The sequence below is a fragment of the Amphibalanus amphitrite genome, unplaced genomic scaffold (genome assembly GCF_019059575.1).
Source record: "Amphibalanus amphitrite isolate SeventyFive unplaced genomic scaffold, NRLGWU_Aamphi_draft 000103F_arrow, whole genome shotgun sequence".
Taxonomy (NCBI): domain Eukaryota; kingdom Metazoa; phylum Arthropoda; class Thecostraca; order Balanomorpha; family Balanidae; genus Amphibalanus; species Amphibalanus amphitrite.
This window is the reverse complement of record NW_024881598.1, coordinates 483399-495539: the sequence shown is the minus strand read 5'-3', so window position 1 is coordinate 495539 and position 12141 is coordinate 483399. Positions and strand designations below refer to the sequence as shown.

Below are 12141 nucleotides of genomic sequence, written 5' to 3'. Positions count from 1 at the left end.
TATCCTGGAACTCCCTCACGAGGGCAAGGTTTCGCCAATTTATGAGGCCTATCTCATTTCAAGCCCCAAGGCAATACCGTTCAGCTGACTTAGAATGAGCGCAAGGTGTTGTTTATCTGTTAAGTGTGGGACTCATGCGCACAAAGAATGAGCTCCCGGGCTCAGCCGAACGTATATGCTGGGTGTGCCGGCTGAGGTCGGTCTCGTCCAGTGAACACTGGCCACCCGGTTGCTTGTTCCATCATCCACTCGGTTATATGAGGGAAACGTCAAGGATTGGGCCCCAGCCTCCATGAGCTGCTCCATACCCCCTTGCGGCCGCCAGTGCACACGATCATTTGTTTTGATCATTGCTGATCTGTTTTTCTGAATGCTGAAATTTCCATAGACGGTTTTGGCCAATCATGAATTCCCGGCTGCTCAATGACGAATAGTTTCGACCATTGACGATTTGTTTTGCACAATGTTGAACCATTCGCTCAATGTCGAGTTGTAGAGGAGGATCGCCGAATAGTTTTGCACAATGGTGATTCTTTTTGACCAACCGCCCATTTGTAGCGCCATCTATATGGCGAATGTGTACAAATGTTTTGCCCAATGGTCAAAAGCTAACGCAAAAAGGTGTAGTAGTGGTAGGGGTAGTGATAGTGGTAGTGGTAGATGTAGTGGTAGGGGTAGGGGTAGGGGTAGTGGTAGGGGTAGTGGTAGGGGTAGTGGTAGGGGTAGGGGTAGTGGTAGGGGTAGGGGTAGGGGTAGGGGTAGTGGTAGGGGTAGTGGTGGAGGCAAGAGTAGAACAGTGGTCCGGGCTGATCCCATCGGACAAGAGGCGACCTATGTGACCTGGCCTGACCCAAAGTGACCAGCGCTGACCCCTATGACCCGTCTTGACCTGGTATCACCCAACTTCATCCAAGGAAGCCCTCAGAACAGTTCTTTTTTAAATGCTCTTCACATTTCCGTCCATATCTATGCTTCTAGATGACACAACACCATTGGAAAGCAAATTGGCTGGTGCCGCGATGTTTCCTACCACGCAGCAAAGCAAGTGGCGCAGCCGCTTGTCTATACACCTTTTTGCGTTGTTCGATGGCCAATCGTCATAACCGTTTCGGCATCAGTTTGAACAAGCGTCATTCAGCATAACCCATCGGCGACGTGCATCACTGTTTGACGGTCGGCAAAACAGGCTGGACTCCATTTAACCATTCTGCATAACTCTTTGTCACTGAGCATAATATTCGTCACAGGTAAAACACTTTGTCAGATTGTGATAATGCTTCGACATTTCACAAAATGGTTACTCGATGTGCAAAATTCATCGGTACTGTGCGTACGCAATGACTGTTGATTTAAAACTTCGTCATTGATCAAAATGTCAATGATGTACTGCTTATATAGCCATATTAAATGTTTAACCTTTATCACACATTCATAGATGAGGCTTGCGACAGGTTCCAGCGCAATTTGCATTAATTCGCCTCTGACCAATTAACTTATAATCAACCATTGGATTCCGAAAAAGGCAGTATACGATGACTACGAGGAGACTACCGGCGCAATATTGAGTAGGCATGTAGACGGTCGAGCGTCAGACTCCTAAGCGCTTCGATGCAAACTACGAAGCCGGCTGTCATTATCGCATCACTGCCCGAGCGCTGTCCGGGACAACGCCTCGGGCGGCCGCGCTGGTCGGACTCGCGGGGGGAACGGCTGACAGATGGCGAGCCGGGGCCGGCCGGCCCACCGCCCAACACCTTGGAGTTCGAGGCGGGGTTGACTTATCAAACGCTCTGTTGCCTGTTCACTGTTCAATCAGCCCATAACATGTCAGCTGCGTCCATGTACATTGAACCTATGGCGCTCATGAACAGCTACCGATGTTTTATGTGGATAAATGACCTACGGGTTTCGCCACCTATGCCTCACACTGCCTTGTATAAGCGCGGTCATATTTATACTTCTCAGTAAAGGGGTGACCTGTTTTCAGTTTTGACGAAATGTTATGAGGAATGTCGAAATTAGCATGGGGGTGTTTTGGTGAATGACGAAGGGATTTAAACGAATGACGAAGCATTTAGCCAAATCGTCAAAGGTTTTGCCGGAATTCAATCAGTTATGGCGAATAGCGAATGTTATACCAACTGACGAACTGTGAAGTGGGATCAGCGATTCATTTTGCCCATATGCTGAAGGTTTTGCCGGAATGCCTCTCACTGGCGCCACCTATGTGCAGATCGGACGAATGGGTTTTCCCAATTGGCCATCGAACAACGCAAAAAGGTGTATTACTATTTGAGGAGGGCGTAGTTTCTGTCTATTACGAAGGTCGCGACATGGTGCTACGTAGCGCGGGTTACAGATCACACCGTTGCACCTACCGCGCTGAAATTTGCGCAAGTTATAGAACAAGGATGGACAACGTGCCTTTGAGCGGTCTCGGCTCGATCGGATCGATAGCGAGCGCGTGGCGCGTGCCCAAAAAGTGCAAATTCGCGTCATAGACTTAACATGTATAAATCGGCTGGCAAAAACGGGCGAAAATGGCTAAATTTGCCCGACACGGGTCCGTTCCCCGTGCAATATCTCGGTAGCCGTGCACCCGATCAGCACGGGGAAAACAGCATCGTGTAGGGAATCGAACGGACTATCGAATGGTGTGCAGTGCAGGGGATGGCACGCGCCACGTGCATCCGTGAGGGCACTTTTGTTTGAAAAATTGACGTTTCGGACGGATTTTGGACTTTATGCTATTTTTGGGTGACTGTCAGACGGAGCGAGTTCAAACAACGCCTGTTGGCAAGATAAATGTACCGTCTCTCATGGAAAAATTAAGAAAAGCTAATTGATCAAAAACAATGTGGAAAAAATCGCTGAATTAAAATGGTATTTGTCCAAAATGTGCCACTAAAAAGTTACATGGGATTTGCTGCTTAACCTGATACGCTTGACAATTGAAAATGCTATCATTAGAAAGAGCATTCAATTCTCTCCAAGATCCAATCATCACGTTTGCATGACAAGCAACAGTGTTCTTAAAAATATAAATGTTTTAAACCTCTGCAAAACGATTTTTAGCGAAAATTATCTACGCCTTTCATTTGTCTTAAAACTACGCACCTGAATTATAAAGCACATTTGACAGATTCTGAAGTGGAAAGCATGCTTATCAGACACGGGCACCTCGATGCGGTGGATATTTTTTCCACAAACCAAAACGTTTAGCCGTCAAAAAGCAATCGACCGAAATGGATAGATAACCCAACCGACACAAGAACAACCAAACACCCGCCGATCGAAAATACCCCTTTTCGCGTTGCGGAGCACGCGGGTCACCCTAGTACGTTGCTATGGCGACTCAGACTCCAGCTGTGACTCCGGACGTTTTTCTTAACCCTCGCCAGACAAGGGCCTTTTTCATAGCACGGACGGCGAGGGGGGTTGGTACGACCCCCAGTCTTCTGGCGATTGGCTTCTATGACACTTAACCCGGCAGGCGGTGGGCCTCCCGGCCACCTCCCGCGCGGTGGTGGAGTGCATTTTTTGCCCCCCCCTCGTTTCTCCGAAACTACTGGACGGATCCGCAAAATTCAAACGGGGTTTGAAAGCCCTATCAAATTTGTCGAAGAAAACCAAATTTCATTGACCTAGGGGTCACCGATGACGTCACAGGTCAGGTCAATGATAAAATGTTTCACCGTTCACGGGTCTTCTAGGGAATGCGCTATAACATCGAGTAAAACGCATTTTGTTGAAAATCAGCGATAGGGCGTCAGATGCCTAGCACATATGTTGCTATTAGAGGTCACTGAGATAATACCAGGTCAGGTCACAGGTCAGGTCACCAAGGGTCAGCACATGAACCCAACTTTACTAAGGTTGTGCGATGCATGTTTTATGACCCATTTTTCATTTCCAACTCAATGGTGATGGTTATAAGATCATCAGGTACGGTTTAGGTCACTTTCTGGTTGAGGTTAGGTCAAGGTCAGGTAAAAAAGGTCAAATTTCAAAGTTGATAGTTTTGCATAAAATGGGTATTGATTCGATGCAGCTCGTCACGGGCAGTCTAATGGTGGTCTTTGTTTTGCGCTACGAGGTCTAGAATTGCTAAAAATTGAATTTGAAAATTTGACGTCATCAATTTTGAAGTTTTTTCGCTATAACTTGGCCAAAAAAGAGGTTTTGATCTCAAATTGGGTATGTGGATGGAATGCGGTAAAGAGTATCATATATATTCCGTTTTTTTTTCGAAATTCCAAAAACTTTTTGGATTTTTCGGCTATTATATTTCAATTTTTTTTTAATTTTTGGGGTTAAAATCCAAAAATTTCAAAAATTCGAGAAAGCAGTTTTGTAGCCCTGTTAATTCTACACCTTTTAGGTCTAAAATATTGTTCTGTATCTCTAAAGCTGTAGGCCTGACAGATCTTGCCGCGAAACCTTTTTTGGGTCGAAAATAACAGAAATGACGTCACTTCGACGTCATTAGCAGCCAACCTACCATAGCCTTTGGGAAAAAATTGGTCACAATGTGTAAAAGCTATTCACGGGAGGGTACTGAAAGTTTGGTGACGATCGACGCAGCGGTTCTGGAGATATATCGTAAAACCTAAAGGGAGGAGCAAAAAATGCCCCCCCCCCCCCACGCACCGCCTGGAAGGTTAAGAAACACCAGATTAACAGGGTAGGTGGGCCCATAGAAAATCTCTTCACTGTGCAAATTTGTTGACCTATTGACTCTAGGTCAATGTTAAGGGGGTGTTATTTATTGGTATATTTTGGTGAGTAAAAATGTAAACATTTTGCTAAAACCGGTCAAAAGCTTCTCGCATATAACTTTTTATGTAACCTTCGCCCGAGTGGGGTTTTTGGCCACAACTGCCAGTTTTTTTTTTTGCGCGTGTAAAGAAAACCGCGCCGCGAAACTTGGTATAGCTTATCACACATCAATTTCGCATCATGTGTGGAAATTGTGACCCCAGGTCACGTAAGGTCAGGTCACCAGGTCAAGTTAAGTAACCATACCTCTAAAAAAACTTTGTGATTCTGTCATTCCTTTCCTACAGTTTATATCAAAGTAGTTTGAAACTCGGGCTTTTACACAAGGAAATCAGTACCGTAAGGTGGGGCTATTTGAGACAGTGGGGCTATTTGACAGTATTTAAAATTGTTATAAAATAAAAACCGTTTGAAATTTATGCTTAATTTTTGCTCAGGTGATTTACTGCTCGATTCCACACCTCCCTGAGCAAAAATATCACACAAAATTCAAACGATCATTTTATAGCGATTTTAAACACCGTTTCAAATGGCCCCACTGTCTCAAATAGCCCCACTTTACGGTACCACAGAAAACGGACTTCGGAGGAACCTGTGAAAGGTGGAGTTGAACATCAGCGCGGATACTCTAGACATCTTGATCTATGGGATGCCAGAGCAGGTGAGGAATTGGGTAGGACAGGGCGATGGCTAAATCGGTAACTCAACCATGACCCGAGGGCTCTTTGTTAATTAATTATGGCGTCGAGCCGATGGAGGGGCAAATTATTTCCGGGCACTATGTACTGTGGCCACTGCCGCTGAGTGCCGGCCATTGTCCCTCTGTGGTGTTGTCCGTAGCAGTTAGCATCATGCAAACGTCGAACCGGTTCGATCCCGAAAACAAACTTCCAACTACGCCACTAGCTGCTAGTTATCGCTGAACAAGGGAGATGTGGTACTAGCTCCACTACAATCCATCTGTCTATTCACGCGCAAGACATTTCCAGCGTCCATTCGATTAGTTTGTGCACTCGGAAAGAAACTGCAGCCCGCGGGCCGGCCGCCGCAGTGACAGCTACACCCCGCGGGCCGGCGACGGCAGTAACGTCTCACCGTTGTCGACGAGGACGCGCAGAAACTGCAGCGTGTTGTCGGCCTCCTCACGGCTGGCCTGCCGGCCGGCGCGGCGGCCGTCCAGTTCCGCCAGCTCGCGACGCACCAGAGCGCGCAGGTCGGCCGTCACAGCCTTGGCCTCCTGACCGGGCGCGGCGGGGCACAGTGAGGGTGCGCCACTCGCCGGACTCGGCACCAGCTGCAGCTGCGCCAGTTTACCAGTTCACATATAAAGCACACCATGAACACTTAAACAGCTCTGGCCAACGCATGCAGTGAAGCAAAAAGGACAGCTAAGTTCACTGGTCAAATACTTGCAGTGAGCTAACTTCACCTATCACAGGAGAAAAAAAAACTGTTCAAGATTCCACATGATAGTCTGGTGCTGCGTCAGTCAGCATTGAACAATGTGTGGGTAAGGTTGGGTTCGGGAGTTGTGCATGCAGAGCGTCACTAAATCTCACCAGGTTTTCCTTCAGCTTCTTTTCCAGACTGCGATCGAGCTGTTCGACCTTGTCGATGGCCTCCTGCAGCCGGGCCTGGGCGGTGAGCCGGTCGGCGGGCTGGCTGCTGCTGTCGGCGCCTCCCCTCTGGCTGCCGGTAGCGCTGTCTGACGGCGCGGCCCGGCGCTCACTGCCCGCTGCCGGCTCCTCCGCGCAGTCCGAGCAGCGCGCAGACGGCTGTCCGGTGTCCTGCCGGGCCGCCGGGCCGCTCACATGCCCTGACGGCTCAGACCGGGCGCCCTCAGGATCACCCCCAGCACAGCTGTCTCCGCCCGCAGACGAGACGTCTGCTCCCTCCCTCCCAGCACCGGCCGGACGGCTGGCGTCGGCGCCACCAAAGTCAGCCGCCATGGCCAGCTTGTTGGCCCCATCGGTATGCACACTATCCTCTGCAGTGCTGTCGCTAGATGATGCTGGCTCCTCATGGTCGATCTGCACACAACTCCTTAAATCATCTTCAGTGTTGAGCTGCTTTCTGATGCTGGACTTATTTTGACAGTTCTTATCCATGACTGAAAAAAATTGGGCTGTGATGTCAGACCAGACCCAGTTGGGTGCTTACTGCTTTCCTCTTTTTTGCACCCTTTTAAAACTGACACAATTTGCAAAACAAAAACATGAAAAGAATAAACATATGCTTTTACAGTTGAAAAGTGAGAAGACTTACACAAAACATTTATAATTTACATCCAAACACATGTTGAGTCAGGTATGATTAGTGGTTACGTACGACCCTCCAGCAAAAGAGTGGTTGGTTAGCCTATGTGCTTTCGGTGTAATAACTTGAAATGACAGAGACACTCCTGTAAAATGACTCAATAAAAATGAGAAGAGGGTTCGTGCACACATTTCGGCAGTGGTTTTCAACAGCCATTAGACGTATTCATCAATGCAGATCGATTATTGTGATGTTGGCAACCAACCACTTAAAGTGACCATCCCACCTTAACATTAGTTTTGAGTTGAGATAGACAAATTGGTGGCCATGGCCTGAAAATACCGGTTTGGGCACTCACAACATCGAAAAATGCTTTAATTCGGAGATATGGAATTTCAAACTTGCCGTTTTCGGATTCTAAGGGGCTAATGCATTAGAATGCCCCCCTAGAATTTGTGACGTCAGCGGAGATCTAACGATTTTTAAATCTTTTACTAAAACGTTTGATAGCACGCGGTGGTATGTATATGCTGCTTTGCGCGCAACAAATGCCGCACTTCCAAATAAAGTCGCTAGGAACAGCGGAGATCCCAAAAAGTAAACAAAAGTAAAAGTCTAATATCTTGAAAACCGGTGAATATTTTTCGATGAAATTTGGTAGATATTAGTTTTTGCTCTTTCTGAACAGAGCAACATCACTTTCATGCCAATTCATTAACTTTTTTGAAGGTGGGAGGGTCCCTGTCTTCATGCGGGGCAGTCTTCATGCGGGGCGGCGTACCACCTTCAAGTCCCTAGCAGAATGAGAAGTGATGCCGAGAGGACCAATTTTTTTTCTGGGCTAAAGGGCTATGGCTTGGAAATAGTTCCCATGCAATTCCTCCGATATCTTATGGACTATTGTCCATCAGTAGTCCATCAGGACCCCAGCAGGGCGCGTTGCTCGGCAGACCCCAACGAGGCGCGTGATAATTGATTGCATTTCAGTCAAAATAGCGTCTCTATAGATAGGTTTCTTACGTATCACTTTTGAAGTAATAAAGCTAGGCAAAAACTGCATAATAGCAATTAACAGCATCGTAGTCCTCTCGTAATTTCGCCTCGTAGCATATATGTGCTGACTTCGAAAGAGGTCAAAGGTTGACCTCGGATCACATAACCTCAAGCCTCACACTGGTGGGGGCTAATTTTTGCCCCCCCCCCGTATCTTCGAAACTATTGGACGGATTCGCAAAACTCAAACGGCGTTCGATAGCCCTGTTGCATTGAAAAAATTAAGTTCATTGACCTCAGGGTCACTGATGACGTCACAGGTCCGGTCAAAGTTAAAATGTTTCACCGTTCACGGGCCTTCTAGAAAACGCGTTATAACATTGATTAAAAGGCATCTTATCGAAAATCATCGATAAAGCGTCGGTTGCCTAGTACAGATGTTGCTAAAAGACGTCACTGATACTAGGTCAGGTCACAGAGGTCAGGTCACCAAGGGCCAACACATGAATCCAACTTAACTAGGGCCGTGTGATTCCTGTTTTGCGACCAATTTTTCATTTTCAACTAAGTGGTTTTAGTTAGACGACCATGAGGGACGATTTAGGTTGCTTTCTGGTGGAGGTTAGGTCAAGGTCTGGTAAAAAAGGTCAAATTTCGAAGTTGATACTTTTGCATAAAAAGGGTACCTATTTCGATGTACCTCATCACGGGGAATCAAATCGGTCGCAAAACGTCCTCAACTTTGCGACCGATACCCCCAAACCCGATTACCACACGCTGACGAAGTTTTGTGATAAAATTCGAAAGCTCCGACCCGAACGAATTCTTGGGGGATTGAAGTCCGGATGAACTTATAAGATTCCGAGACACACAAGTTGTAGCTACCAATGGCCTTATTGCATCGTGCACTGCAACTTTCAAAGGACTCAGGCATCTACTGAGCTCTGAAGAGGTGACAAAATTGCAAAAAAAAAGTTTTATAAAGCATATTCTTCTGTGCCTTCTGATGCGATAGTCCGGCACTATACAGTGTAGCTCATGCTGATAGCTCATGCAATAACCCGAGTTTCGAACATCTAGGATATACTTGAACTGGGTGAAATAAACCTTTGAGACCGGGGTTCCACAATTTCACACACGATGAGAAATTAATGCATGATAACCGAAGGTTTGTTGTCAATAGTTAAAACACTATTCTTTAGAATTGTGTTTTTCTATTGAAAAACAAATCTGAGTTCCCTGACAATTTGGCAAAAGCTGCCTGAGATCAGTAAGCTATGCCAAGTTTCGCGGCGCTTATTCGGGCAAACGAAAACTTGCAAGTTTGACCAAAAAACGCCCCACTTCCCCAAGCGAGGTTAATGAAGCTAACACTATGAATGTGACTGAAGCTGCTTTCCTGTACCTCATTCTGTTAGCCCTTTCATTATTCCGGTCTTTCCCTATCCGTGTGTGTCGGCGCGGGTTCGGCCCAATGTAGTTCGACTGAGTGCCTGACATCTGGTCCTTTCCGTCCGGCCTGACCGGCGCGGCGGACCCGTGCCACTCCTCCCCGAACTAGCGGGGCCGCGGATGGGGAGGGGCGGCCCGGCAGTCGAACCCCTCTGCGCTAACAGATGGATGGACAGGGGAAATGTGATACTTGTCCTATGACAACAAACCGGCGTTCAGCGCTAGAGCCATCTACTGGTCTAGAAACGTATCTCTATGTCGGCAAGATCCTCGCCAGGTGGTGTAAAGGTCGCGTGAAACGCACCCTTAATACCTGGAGGGCCGTACCTTACGGTAGATAAGGTAAGGTCAGGTTATATGTAATTTATATGGTCAGGTTATAGGGTTATATGTAATATGTAATTAAAATTTCAAATGACTTTTTCCTTGAAAGTTAATTGAACTTGCAATGAAAAAATGCAATAAAAAGCAAATAGTATATTGCTTGGCAAATTATCAGGTATTTGTCAAGATAAGGTCTGATCTACAATTGTGGCGCTGTTGATACATACAGGGTGTCCCATAAGTTCGTTCTCACCTTATATTTGCATGTAAAACAGAGTACATTGCGTTTTGATATGTTTATAACCCCTCAATGTGCTCCCCATTTCATAGGCAAACACATGAATACATGCTGCGACATGCCAACCGGCATGTTTGGCAGCATAACAGGCTTGAAGTTAGCCCAGACTGACTTGGCATGCGCCGTGAGCTCCTCAATGCTGAAACACCGGTTCGCTTCGACGAGCCTCGATTTCAATATTCCCAACACATTTTTATGAAATTTGGATCCGATGAGTTGGCTGGGATGTGATCTTACCACACACGCCTATCACAGTCTCCTGGCACTGCTTCTAAGCTTTGCTTGACCTGTGCACTGATGCACTGTCTTGCTTGAAGATGAGCCTACGACCTCCCGGATGCCATTTTCTCCTAAAAAGATGTGGTCATACTTGCGGTTCGAGTTAAGCTAGAAAGCTGAAACTCCTACTAGATCTTCTTGGAGAAGCATTCTGCGTCCCAAGACTGTTTCTGGAGTATCAATCGCATTGTGATCAGTGTCTGGACGCATATTACCCCACATTACCGTGACTCTGGCCTTTTGCATAGGAATAAAGCGGGATGACATAAAAGCCTTTTACGTCGCCCATATGGGACCGATTTGGGGTTTGCACCGGTGGTTTATCTCGAGCACGGACTAGGTAGTCCAGATGACCACATTGATGCCATCGGCCCTTCAGTTTTTTAGCCTCAGGCATAACGAAACACATGTTTGGCCATTTTAAGACGTTTTTGACTGTTTTGAGCCCTCCGGTAAGTAGAGCTTAAGTCACCTTGAGTTAGGTACCCCGAAATGATACTCTTAGACAGCTGGTAATGCATCCTGAAAAGCCTGTTTACCAACTTTCTAACGCTAAGACCTTTTTGACGGCCATTTTCGCGCCACACAGTTTTGGCCACATGGCTCACTCGTGAAAGCTGACAAAAAAGAGCGTAAACTTGCAGCGATTGACTCCCGACAAATCATCGGCGTCACTTGTTGACTGTGCGTCCAGTTAGCGACAGACATTGGCTACATACTGGATGGCCTCAATCACCCTCAACCGTCGTGAATGGCCCAGTGTGGACTAAATACCGAGACGTTCCCGTATCGGAGACCTCTATGTTGCGGCGTAAGCCGTCTCCACAGGAAGTGAACTCTCTGGCAAAAAATATTTTGTCTAGACGAATTAGTTACCGTGGAGCACATTCACAGTTGCCATGGCAACCCCAACAGCTCAGTTACAAAATAAATTAAGCGTGGCTTTAAATAAGAGAGCCTCTAAAAGAAAAATTTAGGTGAGAAGGAACTTATGGGACACCCTGTATATGAAACAGCAGAAACTTTAGGTTGTAGGTTAGGTCAGGTTGTAGATTTGTAGGTTTTATATTGTAGGTTGGTAAGTTTGTAGGTTGCAGGTTGTAAGGTTGTAGGTTTGTAGGTTGGTAGGTTGTAGGTAAGTACTAAGTAGGTAAGGTTGGGTCCGGTTTGGTTGTTTTTTCGGACGCCGGTGAAAACAGGGCGCCGGAGGGCATATTAGTCACGTGACATTTGGAATTTCTCCCCCTCCGTGGGCTTTCTTCATGCTACACGTCACGTGTGAATTTCACGAACCTTGATCAAATCACCCCAGGCGCCCTGTTTTCACCGTCGTCCGTTTTTCCCTGTTATTTGCTAGACATATAAGTATCATTTTTGATGGCCATAAAAACTAGCGTCGTATTCGTATTCGGATTCAAAATCGAGTAATGATTTCGTTCAAAATTGGCATACAGATAGCCCATGGTACGCTGCGTTCGAAAATGGTTAACTTTTTTCCTTGGTCAAACCGTTTGACCTTGAGAGGTCAAAACACTGCGTACCCTGTAGAATCTTTGTTATGGTCCAATTTAAAAAAAAAATTGCCCACCAGTGTGTTCGTCTCATCAAGAAGCAGTAGCACATTCAAAAAAAAAAAATCCGAGGTCAAGGTCATAGGGCAAGGTCAAGGTCACTTAAAAAGTCGCCGTACCCTATCAAATCTGCGTATTTGGAAATTCCGACCTCGACGAGCATCTGTGGTAGAAAACCACCACTTTGGT

General features: G+C 46.6%; 1 protein-coding gene across 3 annotated transcripts in view; it reads right to left on the bottom strand.

The window, feature by feature from the left end:
* Positions 1-12141, bottom strand: part of LOC122380656 — a 69493-nt gene that overhangs the window by 40848 nt on the left and 16504 nt on the right. For all 3 annotated transcript variants that reach the window (XM_043364006.1, XM_043364008.1, XM_043364009.1), the window contains exons 2-3: positions 6339-6889; positions 5875-6016 (exon numbers count right to left, since the gene is read on the bottom strand). In XM_043364006.1, the coding sequence (XP_043219941.1) occupies positions 5875-6016; positions 6339-6887 (691 nt within the window). In that variant the 5' untranslated portion in view covers positions 6888-6889. The remainder of the gene's footprint in view (positions 1-5874; positions 6017-6338; positions 6890-12141) is intronic.